The sequence below is a fragment of the Balaenoptera ricei genome, chromosome 3 (genome assembly GCF_028023285.1).
Source record: "Balaenoptera ricei isolate mBalRic1 chromosome 3, mBalRic1.hap2, whole genome shotgun sequence".
NCBI lineage: Eukaryota > Metazoa > Chordata > Mammalia > Artiodactyla > Balaenopteridae > Balaenoptera > Balaenoptera ricei.
In genome coordinates, this window is record NC_082641.1 from 178,345,819 (window position 1) to 178,369,996 (window position 24,178).

General features: G+C 47.2%; 2 protein-coding genes across 5 annotated transcripts in view; one reads left to right on the forward strand and one right to left on the reverse strand.

Moving 5' to 3' along the window:
* Positions 1-808, reverse strand: part of SAFB (scaffold attachment factor B) — a 34,201-nt gene extending 33,393 nt beyond the window's left edge. For both annotated transcript variants that reach the window (XM_059918690.1, XM_059918689.1), the window contains exon 1: positions 476-808. In XM_059918690.1, coding sequence (XP_059774673.1) covers positions 476-664 — 189 coding nt within the window. In that variant the 5' untranslated portion in view covers positions 665-808. The remainder of the gene's footprint in view (positions 1-475) is intronic.
* Positions 809-1,079: 271 nt separating this feature from the next.
* Positions 1,080-24,178, forward strand: part of SAFB2 (scaffold attachment factor B2) — a 39,715-nt gene continuing 16,616 nt past the window's right edge. For 2 of the 3 annotated variants that reach the window (XR_009502560.1, XM_059918692.1), the window contains exons 1-12: positions 1,080-1,366; positions 2,507-2,594; positions 7,443-7,507; positions 7,594-7,797; positions 9,728-9,790; positions 10,658-10,685; positions 11,593-12,103; positions 12,526-12,575; positions 13,102-13,202; positions 17,992-18,141; positions 18,230-18,342; positions 22,867-22,997. Coding sequence is in view for 2 of the 3 variants with exons in the window: in XM_059918692.1 (XP_059774675.1) it covers positions 1,181-1,366; positions 2,507-2,594; positions 7,443-7,507; positions 7,594-7,797; positions 9,728-9,790; positions 10,658-10,685; positions 11,593-12,103; positions 12,526-12,575; positions 13,102-13,202; positions 17,992-18,141; positions 18,230-18,342; positions 22,867-22,997 (1,690 nt within the window). In the remaining variant the exon portion in view is untranslated. The remainder of the gene's footprint in view (positions 1,367-2,506; positions 2,595-7,442; positions 7,508-7,593; positions 7,798-9,727; positions 9,791-10,657; positions 10,686-11,592; positions 12,104-12,525; positions 12,576-13,101; positions 13,203-17,991; positions 18,142-18,229; positions 18,343-22,866; positions 22,998-24,178) is intronic. The other variant, XM_059918691.1, reaches the window with a different exon arrangement.

Sequence of the window (24,178 nt, forward strand, 5' to 3'; positions counted from 1 at the left end):
GACACGGGCTCAGAAAATCGGCCGGCCTCGGTTCAAATCCCGACCTCCTCACCCCGGCCGAGTGACCTTGGCCGAGTCCCCTAACCCCGCGGAGGAAGCGAGGATTTCAGGGTTCCGTGTCCCCTTTCAGAGGCCGGGATGCAACCAGCCGAAAAAAGCCCTTCAAAAGCAGGAGCTGATGCGGATAACACAAACGCTCGGCCGATGTCACCCGTCACCCCCAGCCTCCCCCGTTCGCGTCGAGATTTCCTTTTTCTTGTTCCCGCCCCGATGCGGCGCTGGGCTTTGAACCTGGGCCCGGCGGGGCTCGAAGCTCCCGCCGGGGCCTGGGAGGAGCCGGGAGAAGCCCGGAGCGCCAGGCCCGGCGCAGGCCGCAAACGGGGCCGGGGGCGGACCCCGAGGCCAGAAGGCCCCCGTCGCGGCCGCGAGGGCCCCCCGACCCACCTCCTGCCCACCCCCAGAGCCCCGGCTCTACCTTTTTAAGCCGCTCCATCAAAACGCTCTTGTTGCCGCTCGAGTCCAGGTTCCGTTTCCTCAGCTCCGCCCGCAGATCGATCACCCGCAAGTCGCTGAGGCGCCGCGTTCCGGTCTCCGACGAGGCGGAGCTCAGAGCCGCTGCGCCCGCCGCACCCGAATCGCCTAGGCCTGACAGAGTCTCCGCCATTCCAGGGACCCTGGCTCCGTCGCCCACTTCACAGAAAACCGGGCCGGATTTATCTCAGCTCCCAGCACAAAATGGCGCCGCTTGCGAAGAAACCGCTCCAGCCGCCCCGGCGCGCCTCGCTTCTGCGCAGGCGTACCCGGCGTGGGTTCGACGCTCCCGGTCGCGTCTGCCCATGCGTGGTGAGAGCCTTGGGCGGGAGGTGGGGGGGCGGTGTGTGGGGGGAGAGGGCGATACGCGCAGGCGCGTGTCGTCTCGCCGGCCTCCCGCCGCGAACTGCCGGGACACATGCGTACTGCGGTTACGGCGCCTGCGCGTTGTGGCCAGACACGTGCGGTTGGTTGGCGCGCGAGCTCGCTTGCTGCTAAGAGCCCTGATTCGGGCGGCGCGCATGCGCGGCCGGAAAACGGGGCGGGAGGAAGGGAGTGCGTTTTCCTCTCAGGCGGCGCCATTTTGTGCTCAGAGCAGTTACAGCCGCCGGCGGTGTGTGGAATAAGTGGCGGAGACGGGAAACCCGGGATGGCGGAGACTCTGGCAGGGTCCGGCGACTCGGGTTCTGGCACAGCCGCTGTCGTCTCGGGCGCCTCAGAGATCGGGACGCGGCGGCTCAGCGACTTGCGGGTAATCGATTTGCGGGCGGAGCTGAAGAAGCGGAACCTGGACACGGGCGGCAACAAGAGCGTCCTGATGGAGCGGCTCAAGAAGGTGAGGCGGCCCGGGGCCCCGGGGTGGCGCCTGAGGCCGAGGCATGCCCCCGCGCGGGCCTGTCACCGCGACTCCCCGGGACGGGGCGCCCCCGGCCCGCTTGTCTCGTGGCCGACCCCGGCCCGAGCTGTCAGGCCCCGGCTGTGTGACCTTGGCCCGTCACCGCCCCGAGCTGTGCTTTGCCTCCTCCTTTACCTCCCGTCGGTCGCCTCCGGTGCGCTGAAAGCCCGTTTTAGCCGTAGGGTGGCCCCTGGACGCTTCCCGGGGCTGTGTGACCTTGGACAAGTGCCGTCCCCTCCCTGCGTCTCAGTTTCGTCCCCTGCGGAGCGGATGATTGAAGAGCCTTTGAGGTTTTCCAGGAAGGGGATGGCTGTGCTTGTTCTTGCCCCAGGACCTTTGCGCTCACCGTGCCTCCCACCTGGCTGCTCGTCTCCCAGGTCTCCATCTGGCTGGCGCTTTGTTGTCATTTTGGGTCTGTCTGAGACGTCGCCTCCCTGCCCACCCTTCCGAAGTGTTGTTCCACCTCCCTGACTCCCTGTGTCGCACCATCCCCTGTTTCTTGCCCCACCTCGCAGCACTTAACACAGAGTTGGGTACCGGGAGTAGGGGGGAGGTGTCACCTCCCTGATGGGAACAGGCTCTTGAGGGTAGGGCCCTTGTGAGTTGAGCGCGGAGTCCCCAAGCACGCGAAAGGCACTGTCGCCTGGAACCACCAACCTGCCCTCTACCCAGGATGTTCAGTGTTCTTCCTCCCCCGAGGTCAAAGGTGGCCTGTCGAACAGCACGCAGCCCTCTCTGCCCATGCCAGACCAAGCGCAGCCTCTCTTGTTTGTTACCTCGTTGACTTAAAGTAGAGGTAGTTTGGAGGTTAGGGACCATTTTGGGACTCGTCACAGACTCTGTGGAGCCCCAGCTCACACATCTCTTTGTCCTTTGGGGTTGGGGGGGGCCTCTGCAGAGAGAACCAAGTGACGCTGGGTTCTTCCTGTGTCTTTGGGGCTGGCAGCCCAGATACCAGAACCAGAGTCGCTCTTTGCAAGGAAGGGTTTGCGCTTGTTCGCTGGGAAGTTGTTACCTGGGAAGAACAGTGTCTGTCCTGCGGCTCTTAGCCACGTTGTAAAACTTGTCTCTTCCTAATAGGCGGTTAAGGAAGAAGGGCAAGATCCTGATGAAATTGGCATCGCGTTGGAAGCCACAAGCAAGAGGATGACAAAGAAATGCGTTAAAGGTATCCACTTGAACTTGTTGCTGCTTGAGGTCTCTCTGCCTTGAGAGGGCTTCCGTAGAGAACTGGTTGTTTGGCATTCTTCCTGCCCTCCAGGTCGGGAGAGCGGCCCTCATTGTCCTCCATCTAACAGTTAGGCTTGCTTTTCCACCACCTAACGTGTAACGATGTCAGGGTGCTGGGGAGGAGTAAAGAGATTTGTAGGTGCCAGGTAAAATTAAAGTACGTACTGAAAACCTCGCAACTCTTGTCTTTGGGATTAAAAAAGAACTAGAGTAAGGCACTCTCTGGAAGCTGCCCCAACTGGTCTGAGCAACCAAATGCACCTGCTTGGCTTCCTTCCTAGTTCAAAAAACTACGCCTTAAACCAAGGAAAATGACACCAACCAGAGATCCAACAGAACCCAACTTCTCTGGGGTCCAGAGTAGATTGTCGGAGTATTTGCACCCAGCCCATTTTAACACTGATTTTTTTAAAATTAAGATATAATTTATATATTGTAAAATTCACATATTATTTAAAGCGTATAATGCTGTGCTTTTTAGTATATTTGCAAGGCTTTGCAACCATCACCACTCTCTAATTCTAGAATATTTTCATCACCCCAAGAGGAATCCCCCATGCCCATTAGCAGTCAGTGCCCATGTCCCCCTCTCCCCTCCCCCCCCCACCCCGCTCCCCCCCGGCAATATCTAATTGAGGTTCTGTCTCTAAGGATTTGCCTATTCTGGACATTTCACATAAATAGAATCATATAACATGTGGCTTTTTGTGTCTGGCATCTTTCACTGAGCATAATGTTTTTAAGGTTTATCCATGGTGTAACATATATCAGTGCTCCATTTTTTATGGCTGATAGCACTTATTTTGGGGAGGATTTACTTCCATACAACTTCGGAACCTCATTAGCTGTCGCTCTCATTATCAGATTTTACTGTGATAAGGACAGTATAATTTGAAACTCCCACGTGACAGGCTTATTTTCTTGAAGGGTGCTGCACAAAAATTCTCACAGCTGTATGTGTCCCATTCATCTAAAGAAGTGCTCAATTCAGGCAATGGGAGACAACTGCTTAGAAAGTAAAAAGAAATGACCTTGTAGTATTTTCAACAACTTCAGTTTGTGTTTTTAAGAGCTTTTTCTAGCAGAACAACTTTTCCAGAACTCATCTAACTGTTTAAATCTTGTGCACGTGTTTTGAAAGGTTAAATTTTTGAGTTAGGTTACATAAGGAATTGAAGTCTAAAACATTGGTGTGTGTTTACTGCTTGTGAAACTGTCCATATCTCAGCTATAAACACTGACCGCCCAAACAAATACAGATCGTGAGGGATGGGTCTGTAGCAGGGAACATACAAATACCTCTTTGTACTTTGCTGTCAAGTTACCAGTGGTCTGAAAGTTTGGTTTTGAATAGTTGACACAAATTAATAATCGTTTAGAACTTTTTTTATGTAGATGCTCATTTAAAACCGTGAGGTTCAAGCCCTACTAATCAAAATGTTCTTGGCCTCTAACGGGGATCTTTGAATCATTAGAAAAACTAAACCTTAGCTGAGTGCTTCAAATATACGTCTGAATGTCTGGGTTAAAGCAAAAGTCAAATCAAAGCTACTTGGAGTCAGCATTTTGTCAGAAAAACCTGGATAATAGTTACTTCCATTGGTGTAAAGAGAGTGTTTGTACCAGTACAGGTAGCTGTTGCTGGGATTTGGGATTTAAAAGGCACTGGTCCCTTCCCCTTCAAGGAAGAAACAGGTGGGTGAGGTCCTGGGGCAGAGGATAGCTCCTGCAAATTGTAGAGCTGGTGTGTCCTTTGGAGGCGTGTGGGCACATGGTTAGTTATATGAAGTGCTAGGTCCTCATGGTGGCCCGGTTGAAATTAGGTCCTCGAGATTAATAGGAATCAACCAGTTGGTTTCCAGAGTCTGCCACAAAGTTGGACTAAATCTGGGAATTCATGAGTAACCACTGCCTTTCAAAAGTGAAAAGTAGCTGAACTTTGTAAGTTTTATTGTAAGTAGGAACAAGGGTCCTTTCCCCAGCTCATCTAAATGCGCAAAATTGCTGAAAACTGGGGGTGCGTTTTGAAAGATTAAAATTTTGAATTAGGTTACGGTTGGGGTTAAAATTTGATTTTCTGGTGTCTGTGCCTGTCTCCTGTCCCGTTCCCCTCCACCCTTCAGGTTTTAGTCAGCCAAGACCAGGCCCTTGGGATTTGGGTGTAGCCTGTCTGCCCAGCATTTGTCTCATTGTCACTCCCACTTAGGGTGCTTTTTGGTGAGGCCTTTTGGGCTGCCTCTCTCCTATTTACATTTTTTGTGGGTACTGCAGGGTACTATTTGAGGCCTAGAAATTGGGTGCAATTATCAAACATTTTTAAACAGCGTATTTCAAAAGGATATTCAGGGTTTAGATATAATGGGAGGTGGTACAGCTGAGTTTTTGAGTCGCAGCTTTGGAGCAGAACGAAATTCTTGCATCAAATGCAGATAATAAACCTGCTAGCATTGTGGGGAGTATTAAATAATGTGAAGAGCACAGTGCCCAACGTGTAATAAAACTACATTTCTTGAGTAATCATTGATAATAATGGCAAACGAGATACTTAAGTGTAGACATTGCAGTTGGCATCTTTAATCAAAGATTGAGGTTTCGGGCTTCCCTGGTGGCGCAGTGGTTGAGAATCTGCCTGCCAATGCAGGGGACGCGGGTTCGAGCCCTGGTCTGGGAAGATCCCACATGCCGCGGAGCAACTGGGCCCGTGAGCCACAACTACTGAGCCTGCGCGTCTGGAGCCTGTGCCCCGCAACGGGAGGCCGCGATAGTGAGAGGCCCGCGCACCGCGATGAGGAGTGGCCCCCGCTCGCCGCAACTGGAGAAAGCCCTCGCACAGAAACGAAGACCCAACACAGCCAAAAATAAATAAATAAATTTATTAAAAAAAAAAAAAAAAAGATTGAGGTTTCTTCAGACTCACAGACAGAGAGAACAGACTTGTGGTTGTAGAGGTGGGGGGAGGTTAGGGGAGGGACGGAATGGGAGTTTGGGGCTAACAGACTCAGTGTATTATATACAGGATGGATCAACAACAGGCCCTACCGAATAGCACAGGGAACTGTATGCAGTGTCCTGTGATAAACCGTAACAGAAAAGAATACGAAAAAGAAGGTATATGTGTAACTGAATCACTTTGCTGTACAGCAGAAATTAACACATAAATCAACTAAACTTCAATAAAGTAAAGATTGAGGGTTTTTTTTTTAATTTAAAAATTTTTTATTTATTATTATTTATTTATTATTTATTTTTGGCTGTGTTGGGTCTTCGTTTCTGTGTGAGGGCTTTCTCTAGTTGTGGCGAGCGGGGGCCACTCTTCATCGCGGTGCACGGGCCTCTCACTGTCGCGGCCTCTCTTGTTGCGGAGCACAGGCTCCAGACGCGCAGCCTCAGCAGTTGTGGCTCACGGGCCTAGTTGCTCCGCAGCATGTGGGATCTTCCCAGACCAGGGCTTGAACCTGCATTAGCAGGCAGACTCTCAACCACTGTGCCACCAGGGAAGCCCCAAGATTGAGGTTTCTTGCGTTTAATTTTCTCTTTTTAAAAAATTATAGAAGTGAAACTGAAAACACTTATCGCTCAGTGTTTTAACCATGGTTGATGGATTGCCTTAGCCATATCCATCTGTATGTTCTACCACCGCATCTTTACACTTGCGTGTATAAAACATCGACGTGCGTTTTAATAAGAGTATGTGGTAACTTTGTGGACATTTTTCCATTTCATTAAATAGGCTTTAAAGGCATAATTTTTTCTTTTTTAGGTTGCAAAGTGTGTGGTATGCCACAGGGCTTTGCAGACTTGGCACTGTTGGCAGTGTGAACTGAGTGCTTTGTGGTAGGGTGCTGTCCTGTGTGTTAACCGTGTGCTGCACAGCACCCCTGGCCACTGTCCACTACATGCCAGCAGCAGTGCCAGTCATAACACCAGAATGTCTCCAAACATCGCCGCATTACAGCCCACGCCCGCCCTGACTCCCCATACTGGCATCCCACCTTTGAGCATAACGTGCCATAATTTGCTTCCCTTTGGGATATTTAGTCTGTATGCACTCCATAGAATAAGTAACCTTTGTTTTGAATTCCTTGTCAGACATTTTAGTGCACATCCTAAGGGAAATCCCAGGATAAAGGTATGTACATTTTTAAGGCTGTTGTTACGTAGGGAGCCCAAAGATTTTACTTCCTTTCTGAGTCTAGAAGTTTCCACTCTCCTTCCCTTCCAGCCCCATTGAGAATACCTAACATAACTCTCAATAGTCCCTTTGCGTTCACAGAACCCAGGGTGAAAATCGACTTTATGGTAGCCTTTGCTCTTTTGCCTTGAGCAAAAAAAAGTTCCTGGGCTGAAGAAAGACAGAAGGCAGGGGGCCTGCTTACAGTGGGTGGAGTGAAGGGGAGCCAGCAGGTCCGTCATTGGGCTCGCTCTCTTAGGTTGCAGTTCTTTGGGTGCCATATGGACGTTAGATTTTTTAATTTACTCATTGGGAAATACCTATGTTTATCCTTTGCTCATTTTTCTTTAGGGATGTTAGTCTTAGTTTGGGGTGGTTTTGAAATCTTTTGAAGCTTTTGGATATTTTGTGCAAAGTCAAAATACTTTGATAATATTACAGAAATCCTAGATTTTTATGTTGCAGTTGAGACAGAACTATACATGATAGAAGAACAGGCACATTTAGCTTCCCTGTAACATGTTCTCACCAAGATTGAGCTGTGTCATCCTGCATAAACTAATTATGAGGCCAGAACCTGAATGTTGTCTGATTGAACAATTATTCTGTAATTAGGACAAAAAATGGAGGAGGAAGGCACAGAAGACAATGGCCTGGAAGAAGATTCCAGAGACGGGCAGGTATGTGGCATCACAAGCCGAGATGGCGGCAGGAGCTCCGCATTCTGGTCCACCTGGTCGCTGACACCTTTCGTTCCTCATTACAGGAGGACATGGAAGCAAGTTTGGAGAGTTTGCAGAATATTGACATGATGGACGTTAATGTGTTAGAAGAAACCGAAGTCGAGAATAGCAGTGCTCCAGACTTCGGGGAGGATGGCGCTGACAGCATTCTCGAGTCCCTATGCGAGAGCAAAGACTACGTGGCCGTGCAGCTGAGGGAGCTCCCAGCTCAGTTCACAGGACACTCTGTAGGTAACGCAGATGCAGTACAGCGCGCTGCAGCCCTGGGGCTCCTCGCTGCTTTTGTGCTCTTTGTCAGAGCCAGAACACGCAGCTAAATCACCAGTCACCATAAACAAACACTTAATTCGGTGTCTAAACCTTGGGGTAAATTATATCCGTTTAAATTCCACATAGGTCAGATGTTAATTAACAGATAACTTTTCTGTATTGTTGGAGGATATTTTTATAATTGGGTGGGAGACACTTTTTTTAGCATAAGTTATAAAATGAAAGGTTGACACTGTTGATAAAAAGTATTTTCCTTAAAAAGAAAAAAGGTTTAAAAAAACTATAGAAGGGTAAGAAAAAAACAGTTCATAATCTCACCATCCAGATAATCCTGTTGATATTTTAAAGACATATTCCATGTATAAATTTAGACAGTTATATTAAAAGATGTGAAATACAGTGAAGAAAAATATTTGTCCCCCCAGAAGAACCCCTCCAATTAAAGGAATCCACTATTAACTTCTTGTGTATAAGGGAGGGCTTTAATTCTGTTGCCGGTGTCGCTTTCCCAGCTTCTCACTTGTCGTCTGTTGGCATAGAGCTCTCTGGTAGCCCTCCTAGAACTGATTGCCAGTTTAATCTCACCACCTTGGCGTGCCCAGCCATCTTAGTTTGGTTTTATTTAAGGCATTCTAGCTTTAAATTGGAAGAAAATGTGCCCTTGTAGGACTGAACTTTAAACCTTAAAGGTCAAAAGTCACAAATTTCATGTTACCACCACAGCTCGGCCTAGGCTAGCAGTGAGCTTTGGTTTGTCCTCTCAGTGAGATCCTGTTGTGTGTGACTTATTTCCATAGCATGGACTTGGCTTCTAACTTCTTGGTTAAGGGAAACATCCAAACCTAGAAAAAGAAAAAAGTATGTGGGGAGGAGTATTTTTATATTTCACTTAAAAAGTTAAAAGGTTTTCTAACTTAATAACCTTTAAGATACCAGTTTTTTTTTTGTATAGTAGATAATAAAAAGAGAGAACAGTCAAGTTAAATGTTTGTTTTATACGAAGTACTCTAGAAGAAAGTGCCCAGTTATTGTTACTTTATCTTTTTTTCTTTTGGCCAAGCTGCGTGGTTTGCAGGATCTTAGTTCCCTGACCAGGGATCAAACCTGTGCCCTTGGCACTGAAAGTGTGGAGTCCTAACCACTGGACTGCCAGGGAATTCCCTATTGTTATTTGAAAAGCATTGCTACCAAGTGAAATCAGAGGAGTGCAAAGTTCATTTTCCTTTTGAGTTCAGCTTTGGAAATTCTGCAGCTGGGTGGTGTATGCTGACCACCAGTGTGTGGAAACTGCCTGGGAAATGAATTTGCTCGTTCATTCATTTGGCCAGTGTGGACAGAGCGCCAGCCCTCTGTGAGCCTCTGTCAGAGATGCTGGTGCCACCTAGTCCCGGAGTGGGCATGGGGGCTGGGAGGCAGGTGATAAACTGAATACTGTAGGTCCCCCCCTTTACCCATGGATTTGCTTTCTGAGGTTTCAGTTACCCACAGTCAACCGGGTCTAAAAATATTAAATGAAGTAAACAGTTCCTAAGTTTTCAATCACATACCGTTCTGAGTAGCGTGATGAAACCTTGCGCCATCCTGCCGGGACGAGAATCATCCCTTTGTCCAGTTATCCATGCTATATACGTTACCTGCCTGCCAGTATAGGAAAAAACACAGTGTATATGGGGTCTGGCGCTGGCTGAAGTTTTAGACATCCATTGGGGCTTTGGGAGCATATCCCCTGTGGGTAAGAGGGGCCGCTGTGATCCAGCAGTGGGCTTGCAGATGGCGGTAGGCATTGTGCAGGAAATAGACGTGTAGGTGGCCTGGAAACTGGTGAGGTGTAGGCCTTGGCATTCATAATTCTGTCTCCACAAAGTAGTCTTGCATTTTGTCTTTCAGGTAGATGGGGAGGGCTTCAAGAACACTTTGGATGCTTCATCGTTGGACTTCAAAGTGCCTCCGGTAGGTTACTACCTGGTTCTGTGGCTGGAAAGCTGACGTGAGTGGTTAATTTTCCATGGTGGAAAAGAGTGTGGGTGTGGGTGTGTGAAAAATTCATTGAGCATCGGTCCTGAGCTGGGTGCTGGGGATAAGAGGTTGAGCCAAATTGTCAGTGTCAGGGTTTGCAGCCTAGTGGGCGTGGTGTTTATGACCAGTGAGTGTAACTAGAAGGTAGACGTTTGGGTGATTGAGTTACAGAACCATGAGAGGGCTTCCCAGAGGAAGTCCTTTGTGTTCAAATTGAGGTCTGACAGGCCAGTCGAGGTAGCCAGGTGAAGGGGAAGAAGACTCTGGGGCAGGAGGGGGTGGTGCGTTGTAGGGATGGAGAATGCAGGGCGGAGGTGGGGCTGCAGAGACAGGTGGGCCTGACTGCCAGAGTCCAGGAGCCTTTGTCTTCCGTCCAGGGGGAGTTAGGGAGAGGTGTTCAGCAGGGTGGAGAAAGGCTTTCGTTGACACATTTCAGTTATAAAGAACAGTTCTGTGTTGGGAGAAATATTTTTCTAAAATCCCGTGTGATGTGTAAAGCAGCGGCCATCTGTGTGACCTCTGCCTGGACCATGGGAGTCATTGCCAGCTGCAGAGCCCAACTCCAAGGGGGGAATGGGACGGGCTAATATTACTGCTACCTGTCTGCTTTTGCTGGGGAGAAACCAACACAGTGAGCTTGTCATTGAATTATTGTAGAACGGAATACTTTGTTTTGAGTGGAGAAACTTGTTTGGAACCAGCATTTATTCATACTTGATTGAAAGCTGTATCTGCTAGGGGAATCTGTCCAATTTTTAAAGTGCTTTGTGGATTTTCTTTGTCTTTCCTTCTTTTCAATAGGATATTGAAGAACCTCTATTGGAGCCAGGTACTGATAAGAGAGACACAACAGTTATGGTTTGAAAGTTTTCCCACTGTTATTTTTTAAGCTGTTTGTATACTTTAAGTTGTTTATGGTGTTGTAAATTATTTTAATGGTGGACAATCCAGATCGTACAAGGATCAGAGATTGGAAACCCATTCATATCACCAGATCTGTGGAAGTACCGTTCTGGTTTGTGGAGGTCAAATACATTTGGTGAGATGCAGTGATTACTTTCATCTCTCTAACCACGTACAGTGGCATTTAAGTAATTCCCCCCAACCCCATGATTCTTCCATGTGTTTCTACACATGAAACAGATCTTGTGATATTTGCTGCAGTCATTTTGATTAATGCAGTTAAGGCAGGATAAAGCAGTGGTCAGGGCACTTATAGCCTGAGAAGTGACTGGATTCCAGAAGAGGAAACAGTTTCTTCATGAAAATTTCCAACGTGTTGTTCCCCTTCTGGACTGCGTTTATCTCCTGCCGGCGGAAGTTTCTGGTTTTCCTGTTGGACTGTTCTGTTCAAAGAATTATAAAGAAATTTGGAAATTGAGCTGTCCTTGAATGGTGATTGCGTTCGATTGAGCACCTTGGACATTGGAAAAATAAGTCGAAGACCCAGACTTGAACAGAAGCATGAAGACTGTCGAGAAGCAGCCACACGGTTGTAGGTGTTTAAACCTGTGGGGCCTTTTCTCTTCCATGTAGCTAGAGACTTGCTCTCACAGGCGGTTGGAGCGCAGGTAGTGTAACCAGTGTAACTTTGTGTACCCGCGGGTTTTCCAATCTCTGTGTAGCTAGCAGTTCTCTTCGTGTTAGTGTGGCAGCCGTGCCAGTTCCACATTTGTGATTGCTTTATTTCCCTGGTAATTAAACCTTGTGCCATTCTATTCCTGTTAAATCCGTAGAAAATGAGAAAATACTCGACATTTTGGGGGAAACTTGTAAATCTGAGCCAGTAAAAGAAGAAGGTTCCGAGCTGGAGCAGCCATTTGCACAGGAAACAAGTAGCGTGGGGCCAGACAGAAAGCTTGCGGAGGAAGAGGACCTTTTTGACAGCGCCCATCCGGAGGAGGGTGATTTAGATTTGGCCAGCGAGTCAACAGCACAAGCTCAGTCGAGCAAGGCAGACACCCTGTTAGCGGTAGTGAAAAGGGAGCCCGTGGAGCAGACAGGCGATGGCGAGAGGACGGACTGTGAGCCTGTAGGGCTAGAGAAGCCAGTTGAGCAGAGTAGTAAAGCCTCAGAGCACACGGAAGCCTGTAGCGAGGAGGCCTCGGAAGCGCCCCCGGAAGCCTCAAGCCCAGACCCCAGGGATAGCAAAGAAGACGTGAAGAAGTTTGCTTTTGAAGCTTGTAATGAAGTCCCTCCGGCTCCTAAAGAGTCCTCAGCCAGTGAGGGCGCTGATCAGAAAATGAGGTTTGTTTTTTCTCAGTTTTAGACCAGACGCTATCTCCTTTTCATTGGTCGTTTAATGACACACATAAGCTGTTGTTTCTGCAATTGGCCAGCCAGACTGATGCAATTGTAGTTTACTTCTAAAGTTTTATTTCTCTTTGTGTATTTTTAATGGGTGATTTCAATTCCTTTTGTTTTTCTCAACCTACTCTGGTTGTGCTCTTAAATTGTTAAGTGTTATCTTCAGCTAAATCGAATTGACTTTTAAGAATCTGCCATTGTATTTGGGGGGTCAGATTTCCAATATAAGCTTGTAAAGGTGCTGTTAAAATTTTATTTCAGACTAATTTTCTGGTAGGTATTCAGTTTTAGCACATATCATACTTTGATTTAGTTGTCTTCCATTTTATTCCTGTACGAGTAACAGTAACTTTTGTCTCTAGCTCTTTTAAGGAAGAAAAAGATATAAAGCCAATCATTAAAGATGAAAAAGGTATGATTTAATTTACACGGCAGGGAGCCATCTACGGATCCCTTATTTTGGGAGGGAGGGGCCTGCAAGTATCCACAATTTGGATACAGTAGTTGGTTTTATTATGGATTACTGGAATTAATCATCTAATGGTATCTTGAGAGACAAGTTTTAAATGTTGATGAGCTTCTGTATTTTATGCCTTTGTTGTGATTATTGCTTATGGACTAGTGAAAATCCTATTACAGGACAGGTCTACCTATGGAATAATAGAATTTTAGAAAGTGCTGTCTTGGTTGAGAGCTGATCATTGAAGCCATTTCAGTTTGTAACTGACATGACATGATTATTCCTCGAGTAAGAAAACTCAGTTTCTGTGATCCAGATTTTTCGTCTTCTGTCCAGTTTGTTGGCGGTAATTAAATTCTTGACTCAGAGGAGTCGAGACTGGATTTAGTTAGGGTTTAAGAGAGGGCTACATGTTAGGAGTGGTCGAGCTTACTGTTATGCCTTGAGGTAAAGCATAATCATCTCCCTCCTGCTTCAGGTCGAATCAGCAGTAGTTCTGGAAGGAATCTGTGGGTCAGTGGACTGTCTTCCACAACTCGAGCGACAGATCTGAAGAACCTTTTCAGCAAATATGGAAAGGTATGCTCCCCTTGACCTCCTGTCACCGTGCCTTGATTTGGCATTAAAATATAATAAACCTACGAGTTTAGAAACGTCATACTCGCTGTTAATTTTATTGGTTCTTGTTTCTGGCTGGGGGAAAACAAACAAACAAGAACAAAAACTCCAAGGTGGGGGACCCAATCAGTGGTGGCTAGTAAGCCTTGTTTCCTGGTTGAGAGTGGGTGACAGGCAGAGTAGACAGCTTATAGAACGCTGCTCAGAGAAGGTATGTAAAAGCTACAGTCTACATGTCCTTGCTGTGCTTCCACCTTCTCTTGAACAAACTATCTTTTAGCCAATACAAAACTTGAAGCTGGCATGATGAGGTTTTTTCCCTTAACGGTGAGTGAAGAGTTGGTCTCCATGTATCTTCTACCATCTAAAGTATATAGTTTGAGAATTGGAACAGGACAGTGGCTTAAAAATAAATCAACTGGGGACTTCCCTGACGGTCCAGTGGTTAGGACTCCACGGCTTTCACTGCCAGGGGCGTGGGTTTGATCCCTGGTTGGGGAACTAAGATCCCACAAGCCGCGTGGCCAAAAATTAAAAAAAAATAAAGTTAATTAAAAAAAAAATTTTTTTTTTAATATATTAACTGATATATTGGTCACAGGAGCAGGAGGAAAGTAATACAGTTCAGAAGCCTTCCGAGGAACATTTAAGAATGATTTTGTTGTTTTGGAATTAGGTAGTGAAATTGTCTTATCAGAAGCCTTAGCGACTGCCCTGGTCTGCTGGGGACCTGTGGGGAGTGACCCTGGGGAGAGAAGTAGGCGAGGTACTGCTCAGCGGCAGGAAGTTGCAGGGATTTCAGGCAGAGGTTTGGCATCTGTGTCATCCTGGCTGCCCAGGTCATTCCTTTGCTCAGGTCCTTGTTCCCCAAATAGGTGTTAGTGAAGGGGTTAGGGAATGAAGCAGACAGGACCCAGAAGAAGCATTCCAAAGGGTGTAGAACACTATTAAGCCCAAACCTATTCACTCACTTATTTAGAATCAGGCACTGATTGTAAAGCCAAAGCAAACAGATACAAAGGGCATTGTCATCATAGATCTTACACTGGTGGAAGATCGCTTAAGAAATAAATGCATAATGTGTTACGATAAGTATATTGAAGATTTCAGTATGCCATCAGTGTGTGGTAGGAAGGCCTAATTTAGATTTGGGAAGTAGGTTCAGCAGTCGTCGCTGAGGAAGTGACATTTAGGCCAAGGGCTGTGTGATTAGTTTGCCTGGCCCTTGGAGCTCAGCTCTGGACCAGAGCAACAGGACCTAGGAAGGCCCCGCAGCAGGACAAGGCTTTGGAAGTGGATGAGTAGAGAAAGGCTTCTGTGAGGAGCTTGATAGCAGAGGACGGGAAGCGGGGAAAGGGCACAGACAGGAACATGGGAGCTTTTTGTGGTATCTGCTCTCACTTAAGTTTATCTGTCATCGGAAGTGATGCCCTTATAAGGATAATGTTTGATGGAAAGGTCAAATGACCCCATGATTAGCTCAGCCCTCTCGTTGAGGAGAGGGAAGAAGGCAAAGCTTCATCTCTGATATGAGAACTGACATCTGTATCCATCTCAGCAGAGGCTCTAGCCGTGTATGGGGTGCTTTGGACAGATCGGGGCTTTCTTCAGGCAGAAGTGCAAATGTCAGGGTCTGCAGGGATCTTAGGGAGCATGTATCCCCCTCACCATCTCACAGTCTGGTACACTGAGGTCCAGAGAGAGGAGAGCACTTGTTCACGTTGACCCACTGAGTTCAGAGGAGGTCACAGCCAGAAGCCATGGCTCCTGTGTCTTAGGCTTTCTGTATATCCCAACCCTCACGTCGTTGAATGTCCTCTGGGAACATTTACACTTAACGGAAGCATTGGTATGGTAGGATTTAAATCTGTGCTCTTGCTCTGTGTTTTGTATCTGTCTTGTTTCTTCTTGGAATCCTTGTACCTGTTTGCTTTTTTTTTTTTTTTTTTGATATGGACCATTTTTAAAGTCTTTATTGAATTTGTTACTGTATTGTTTCTGTTTTAAGTTTTGGTTTTTTGGCTGCGAGGCATGTGGGATCTTAGCTCCCTGACCAGGGATCAAACCCACACCCCCTGAATTGGAAGGTGAAGTCTTTTTTTAAGACATTTTAAAATTTTTAAATGTTTTTTAATTTATTTTTGGCTGTGTTGGGTCTTCGTTGCTGCGCGTGGGCTTTTCTCTAGTTGTGGCGAGTGGGGGCTACTCTTCATTGTGGTGTGTGGGCTTATTGTGGTGGCTTCTCTTGTTGCAGAGCACAGGCTCTAGGTACGCAGGCTTCAGTAGTTGCGGCACACGGGCTTCAGTAGTTGCGGCACGCGGGCTTAGTTGCTCCGTGGCTTGTGGGATCTTCTCGGACCAGCAATCGAATCTGTGTCCCCGGCATTGGCAGGTGGATTCTTAACCAGTGAGCCACCAGGGGAGTTCCTGGAAGGTGAAGTCTTAACCACTGGACTGCCAGGGAAGTCCCTGTTTATCTGCTTGATTTTGCACTGCATGTGATTTGTGCCTTATTAGCTATATCTAGTCTATGTAACTAGTTTCTATTTTAGTTTCTTGAGGTGTAAAGTTGAGTTTATTGGAGATTTTTCTTGTTTCTTGATGTAGGCATTTATTTCTATGAACTTTCCCCTTAGATTGCTTTTGCTGCATCTCATAAGTTTTGGTATGTTGTATTTCCAGGTTCATTTGTCTCGAGGTGTTATTTGATTCATCACAGTCTATCTCCCAGTGACTTTATACCAGTTCCCAAGTAGTATGAGAGCCCTACAGCAGTGCACTGCCATTTTCCCCTCCAGCCTTTGTGACGTTATCTTACGTTTTACTTCTATTTAATAAAGCACACAGTGCGTTATTGGCTTTTTATTGGTGAGTTGTTTTGTTTTTAAAGAAAAGTGGGTTTTTAGTTACTCATGTGTATTTACCATTTTGGGGTGCTCTTTTTTCCTTTTTGTTTGTCCATGTTCCCCCTGGGTATCGTTTTCCTTCCTCCTTAAACATGTCTTGTAGTGCAGCATTGTGGATGGTGAATTCTCACGGCATGTGCATGCCTGAGAAAGCTCTTGCTTTGCCTTTGTCTTGCTGGGTATAGAATTCAAGGTTGGCTGCTTTCCTCCAGGCGACATAGCCACTCTGTTCCTTGGTTGCGTCCTCTCCAACCAGCTGGCTGTCGTTCTCACCTTTGCTCCTTAGTGTTCGTGCCTCTTGTCTTCCTCTGTCTGCCTTCACGATTTCTCTTTACCACTGGTTAAGTTTGCTGCTGCTGTGCTTTGGTTTCATTGGCGAAGATTTTTTCCTGTGCTCCCCGCCTATGAGGACATATTGCTGTTGCTCTGGTTCATTTTGTTTTTTCTGTCTTTTTTCTTGGTTTAATTTCAAATGGTTTTTCTTACTACGTCTTCAAGTTCCCTACTTTTTTCTTTTGTCACGTCTGTCCTCAGGCCCATCTGGTGTAGTCTTTTCCAGAAATTCGGCTTGGGTATTTTTAAACATCTTCCATGTGCTTACCTGATGTGCTCAGTTGTTGCTCTGCCTTCTGGAACGTACAGGATACGGCCCTCCTTGCTCACTAGTTCTGTCATTGTGTCATTTCTATTGACTGTTTCTCCTTTTCTGTGCTAGAGCCCTGTTTTCCTGCTCCTTGGCTAGCTAGCCTCGTTGTCTTTGATGCCACGTGATGACTTTCACCTTGTTGGGTGCTGGTCCTTCCTGTGTCCCCATAAATGTCTTTGCGCGTTTGCTGGGTCACAGTTCAGTCACTTGCTCCTTCTGAGGCTTGTTGTTAGGCTTCACCAGTCAGGCCAGGGCAGCCTTTAGCTGTGGCTAGCTTTGTCCACTCCTGAGGCTGGACCCTTCTGAGTACTCAGCCTCACGTGCCCGGGAATTACAAGCTTTTCCACTCTGGCTGGTGGGGTCACTCCGGTAACAGTGAACCGTTTATGGTCCTGAGTGAGCCCGGGGGCTTGTTCCCTCTGTCCGTCACTGGTGGGTGTCTCTCTAGCCTGGTTGGGCACCTCACACAGGTGCACGGTTGTGGGCAGCCCTCTCCTCTGTGGTATTGTGATTGCTTGCTGCCGTCATCTCCTCTGACTCTGAGCGCTGTCTGTTCAGGGATGCTGCCCCTCACTCCCTCCTCCCTGTTGCTGGCTGGAACTCCTAGGTGGTGTGCCAGGGCCGTCATAGGAGACACCCCTCGGTGTTCCCCCCTTGCAGGGCTCACCGTCCTATGCAGGCTGCTGTCCAGTGTCTGAAAACCCTTGTTGCCCACATTTCCTCCGGGTTTTTAGTTTCAGGTGGCGGGAGGGTAGCTGCTTGGTGCTCTGTCTTGGCTGGAAGCGGAAGCCCTCTCTGCCTCATGTCAGAGCTGTTCTCAGCCCGGGCCTGCACGAATTGGGGTGCATTTCTGAGTCAGCATCCCCGTAGCTTTCCATGGGAACAGTGGAATTGGAGAAAAAGGTCTGAGTGGGAAGGACTTTAGATTAATTAACAGGTTGTGGTTGATGAAGTCTAACTATCTTTAGCTTTTCTTGTTTGTATTTTGTCACTGTGAGGGCTAATCTTAGAAGCAATTGTATTTTGATAGGTCAGGATTTATTAGAACCACTTTAATAATTTGTTATGAAGAACAATAATTTCTAGAGCAGTAAAAACAAGTGGAAATAATTCTGATGATCAGTTAACTGCTAGCAGTTCTTGATAACGTAGTGTGGTTATTTGCATGAGAAAATAAGAGTACCCTTTTCTCACAAAGGTTGTTGGAGCCAAAGTGGTGACCAATGCCCGCAGTCCCGGGGCCCGGTGCTACGGGTTTGTCACCATGTCAACATCCGATGAGGCCACAAAGTGTATCAGCCATCTCCACAGAACTGAGCTTCATGGAAGAATGATCTCTGTTGAGAAGGTGAGGCTGTTCTTGCTGTCGTAACTCACAGAGCTCACAGGCCAGAAGACCTGGTCCCTAACCTGTTTCTGTCTGTGTTGTATTTTAGGCCAAAAACGAACCTGCTGGGAAAAAGCTGTGTGACAGAAAAGAGTGTGAAGTGAAGAAGGAAAAATTGTCTAATGTTGACAGACATCATTCTGTGGAGATCAAAGTTGAAAAGTAAAGTGCTTTTTTAAAACCTTTCCCTTCAGAGGAGGGCAGGTGGCAGCCACAGGGTCACCAGCTCCTTATTTAAATCTTGGGTGGTTTTTGGCATCTTGCTGCCACTTAGTATTTATGTCCAAGCAAATTAGTAATCTGTTGAAAAAATAACACAGACTGAAAGATGTTTGAACAACACGGGTTTGAACTGCTCAGGTCCGCTCACACGGGCAGTTTTTTCAGGAGTAAATACTACAGTACTACAGGTGCAGAGTTGGTTGAACCTGCAGGTGTGGAACCGCGGATAGGGAGAGCCGATTATGAAGTTACATGTGGATTTTCGACTGTGGAGGGTCGGCACCCCAATCCCCATGCTTTTCAAGGGTCAGCTGTGTTTTTACTTCATTCTTGGCATTCTGAGCCCTTGCATGGCCTCTCAAGCCTTGGAATCATTTCCTGGTCCACATTGATCTTTGTGCAGTTATTGTATTTTATCACAGCAACTGCAGAAGCCCAGTTTTGCAAAGACAGTTTCATCCAAAGGAATGTAGCCTGATCTAATATTGAAACGAGTGACCACAAGCTAGTGGTTCACGTGTTGTCTGGCAGATAGCGAGTATTTCTTTGTTTCCCTCAAAAATTTAAGATATCCCAGGGCAGTTGTGAGTTCACCCATCCTGGTGTACCTTGGCACCATAGTTTGGGAACCACAGGTCTGAGAGACTACCTTTATAAAGGAGGTGATTTGCATCTTTAATCAAGATGAAAACAGGGACAGATCTTTCAAAGCAAACATTCCCTATTGATACTTTTACCAAAATTGTAGGTTTATCTTTTTTGAGAAGGTAGACTTTGTTGACGGGCTTGACAGGGTGCTATTCTCAGAATGCACAGTTTATGTTGAGTTTGTATTGTCGGCACAGATTATTTTCATTTCTAGGTCCACTCACACCCTAAAAATTGAATCTTTTGCTGAGAATGTCAGTCTCACAGTAATTCTGTTTTTCTGGGGTTGTTTTTTTTTTTTAAATTTTTTTTTAAGTACATATATTTTTTTAAAATTAATTAATTTATTTATTTTTGGCTGTGTTGGGTCTTCGCTTCTGTGCGAGGGCTTTCTCTAGTTGTGGCAAGTGGGGGCCACTCTTCATCGAGGTGCGCGGGCCTCTCACTATCGCGGCCTCTCTTGTCGCGGAGCACAGGCTCCAGACGCGCAGGCTCAGTAATTGTGGCTCACGGGCCCAGTCGCTCCGCGGCATGTGGGATCTTCCCAGACCAGGGCTCGAACCCGTGTCCCCTGCATTGGCAGGCAGATTCTCAACCACTGCGCCACCAGGGAAGCCCCTTTTTTTTTTTAATGTAAGAAAATTTATAGTTAAATAAACATGACTATGGGCATTACATTCATAAGTTAAACTTGGTTTTTAAAGATGTACTTGTCCATCTTCGTTGTAGCCAAATTGGAATTTGTAAACCCAGGAGAAATGCATGTCAGATTAGCTTTTTTGTATTTAGGGGTGAGAACGTAATTTTATTGGCAGCTTCTCCAAAGAGACACATCCTGTTGGTAGTGCTAAAAACCTGTACTGGGGGAACATGGGGAGCTGTTGGGAGTTCCTGGTATTCTTAGCACCTCGAGATGCATTTCATATGTTGATTTTCTGATCGCAAAAGTGATACATGTTTACGGGGAAAGGAAGGGGATGTAATCACTAGTTAGCGTCTGTGGTTTCCGCAGCCCCTGGAACGATGCTGTGAGGTCTGTGCTCTGTGTGGAAGGAGAGACAGCTCAGAAAGGAGCAGCGCCGGGCCTGAGGCGAGCAGGGGGTGGCTACCCCCAGCGCAGGGCTGCTTAACTGGGTGATGAGCTTAAAATGAAACCACACTGCTTTCAAGTGGTTTGTGTAGGAGGCTGAGCATTTTAAAGTTCGTTTTTAATCTTACTCTCTTCTTCAGTGAACACCCTCATTTGACCTTTTGTGGGGTTTTTTTTGGCTGCATTGGGTCTTCGTTGCTGTGTGGGCTTTCTCCAGTTGCGGCGAGCGGGGGCTACCCTTCGTTGTGGTGCGTGGGCTTCTCATTGCGGTGGCTTCTCTTATTGCGGAGCACAGGCTCTAGGCACGTGAGCTTCAGTAGATGTAGCGCACAGGCTCAGTAGTTATGGCTCACAGGCTCTAGAGCTCAATGCTCAGTAGTTGTGGCACATGGGCTTACTTGCTCCGCGGCATGTGGGATCTTCCTGGACCAGGGCTCGAACCTGTGTCCCCTGCATTGGCAGGGGGATTCTTAACCACTGCGCCACTGGGAATATCCCTGACTTTTCGTTTTTAAGAATTTCTAGGTTTGGTAGTCAGCCTAAGTGACATAGAGAAGCTTTTCCTAAAGAGGTTGCTTGTCTTGAATGAGTTTTTATTTAATTGCCATTTGGAAAGCACACACAGATGTCAAGCATAATCCCACTACCCAGGGCTGACACTTGCGGTATCTATTCCTCTGGTCTTTTTTTCCTACATATAATATTTTTTAGACATTGCTTTTTAGGGAATTCCCTGGCAGTCTAGTGGTTAGGACTCTGTGCTTTCACTGCCGAGGGCCCAGGTTCAATCCCTGGTTGGGGAATTAAGATCCCATAAGCTGGGCTTCCCTGGTGGCGCAGTGGTTGGGAATCCGCCTGCCAATGCAGGGGACACGGGTTCGTGCCCCGGTCTGGGGGGATCCCACATGCCACGGAGCAGCTACGCCCGTGAGCCACAACTACTGAGCCTGTGCGTCTGGAGCCTGTGCTCCGCAACAAGAGAGGCCGCGACAGTGAGAGGCCCGCGCACCGCGATGAAGAGTGGCCCCTGCTCGCCGCAACTGGAGAAAGCCCTTGCACAGAAACGAAGACCCAACACAGCCAAAAATAAATAAATAAATAAATAAATAAATAAATAAATAAAAAGAAACTAAGATCCAATTTGCTTGTAAAAAAAAAAAAAAAAGATCCCATAAGCTGTGTGGTGCAGCAAAAAAAAAAGAAAGAAATTGGTTTTTAACTTAATTAGTGTTATCAAGAAGTCCATTTGTGTCTAGGAGGTGCCGTGTGAGTCCGGAACAAGTAGGAAGGGTCTCCTTTCAAGACATTTTGTAAGGCTACTGGGAGGGAGAAGGTGCCGCCCCGGAACAGTGGAAAAGTCACGTCAGAGATGGTGTCTGGGGCTTTATTTGCAGTCAGGTAGTGAGCGGAAGCAGTCTCTAATCTGTCAGAAGAGAACCGGGTAAATAACAGTGGGCTGTGGTGCCAGCAGTCGAAAGGACCCAGATCTGTGCGTGTGTCCACACAGCCCAACCTGCAGGGCACGCGGTGAAAGGCATTGTAGAGCAGCACACGAGGAACATCCCGCTGTGTCAGTCTTAAGAAATCTAGAGCATCACTGTAGGGCGTCATGGTTACGGGAATATGTGAGTGAAGCCAGGAGAGGCGGAGCCTCACGATTGACAGTAAAGGTACTGGTGGTGGCTGTCACAGGGATGGAGACTGTCACAGGGACGGCTGTATCTAGAGTGTTTTGTGTTGTAAAGGGAAAGCAGTATGTTACAAACATTTACAGTTTTCAGTTCTGATAGACACCATCAATTATTATTTTGTTTCATTCTGAAATTGAATATTTCTCAAAATAAATAGTTTTAAAGCTTCATGCTGTGGAAGTTTAGGAGGGAGGAAGTGTGAGCTGAGGGGCATCTGGGAGAGGTTTCCTCAGGCATCCTGAGCTCTGCCTGGGTAGTGGGAAGAGAGGGCAGGAGGTGCTTGTTAGCGGACCCCATAGGACCTGGCTTTCCCATCCTGGACCCTGGCACGCAGTGGGCATTTTGTCAGTGTGGAGTTTAACTGCCGGGGACAAACAGCAGTAGGGAATGTGGGAGACACGTTTGAATGGCAGCGACGATTTGTTTGACTGCTTAGCATGAAACTGCCTTCAGTTGAAATGGCACTAACAGTTTCCACATTTGCTGGCACCTCACGTGCCATTTTGCCTCCCCCAAAGCGTGCAGAAATTACCAGGTGCGGTGGCGGGGGGGGGTGGTCTGGGTGAGTGGCCCAGGGCTTCCTGCAGCAGGCACCGCCCCTCCTTGTACTGTACCTCCAATCTGTTTTATACTCTGCTTTTTGGAAAAAGTGTTTTTCCCTATAAAACTTAAAAGTAATATTCCATACATATAAGAAGAAACATTTGAAGTTAGTTTTTAACAAGCTTTCCTATGTAATTGGAGTGTTTCTCATGTCTGCTTCTGGGCCTGTTTACGCACGGGTACATCTGGCATTTTGGGAAGGCACCCCACGAGCCTGTAGTTTCATCCAGCATGTTTCTAGATGTGGCAGGTAACTTAAGTGGGAAGGGGTGTATCTAAAGAGGGTATTATCATTACCACAGTTTTCACTGTGGTAATTTTTTTTTACCTCCGACTGGCAGCGGGCGGGTTTGCTTTGTGTGGAAGTCTGAGTGTGAGCTACTCTTGTGAGAATCTCAGGGCCTCAAGTGTGATCACCATGTTTCTAAACAGAACTGTAATTAAGAAGGAAGAGAAGATGGAGAAGAAGGAGGAAAGAAAACCTGAAAACATTAAAAAGGAAGAAAAAGATGAAGATGAGCTGAAACCAGGAGCAGCCAATCGGTCCCGAGTCACCAGATCAGGTGATGAGAGTCTGTGGAGTGTTCACGAGAAGGGAAGAGGCGGCGAGGGCCGCAGGCGGGTTGCATGGAGTGAGGGCCCGGCAGGCTCGGTGCCTTTGCTGAGCTGTGCTGCGTGCAGGAAGCTCTTAGAGGACAGAGCTTCCGGTGATGAAATGGCCAAAAGGGGTTTCTCCGCAACATCAGAAATCTGTAGTTTTTCTGGTCGGGATCTGTGTTTATTGGTGGCCCAGTGACCTGGGTGTTGGCTTCTCTTGAGTCTCCGGTAGAATAGAACGTGGGATTTGCAAGAGCAAGGTATCCTGGTTCCTGTGACTAATTCCATGCAGTTCTGCACGTATGTCATTGAGTTTTCCCTGCATTTATGTTAAAACCAGATATAGTAAAAAAAAAAAAAAAGAAAAAAAAGTAGAGAAAACTAAAACCTCAGAGCATCTATACCCATTATAAAAGTTTATTGTGCAATGCACCTTCAGGTTTGCATGAGACTCCACAGAAAGTTTTGTGAAAAAAAGTGAAACCAGTGCGCTCCCCCCACACACACGCCCTCCACCCCCCATAAAACAGAAACAACCCAACCATCTGGAACCTTGGAATTTGGTACGGCACATTACAAGTTACATCTCAAGTGTTTGGGGTAATTTACCAGCAGTCTCAAGAGGAACGTGTTTTTAAAATGTTCCTCCAGTATTGTAAATCTCCCTAAATCAGTAATTGTTCTGGTTGTTAGAGCCTGCTTTTCGTGTCATTGAGGGGAAAATCAGTTTGGAAGCCTTTATTGCGGTAGATGAATGAGGGGAGCCCACCTGTCTGGCGGGGCCCTCCGAGCTGGCAGGCCGTGTCTGACTCAGCACAGGGTCCTGGGTTCTGCAGAGCTCTCCAGAACGTGTGGGAGGAATGCACGTTGAAGTGCATGATCCCTGGAGCCACCGGGGTTTAGCGTGGGGGTGAAGGAGGCCCGAGCGTGGGACGTGTTTGTGCCCACGTTGCAGAATGCAGTTTAATTCCCGTTTATGCTGTAAGGTGTGAACAGATCATGCCACTTCATTCCAGATGAGCGAAGGCCTGTCGGGGTGCCCCGTCCACCTCAGACCCGCTGTTGCCACGTGGGTATCACTGACTTCACGTCACAGAGGGGAGAGAGATGGGGCGCCGAGGCTCCAGCGCTTATCAGCAGTCGTTGG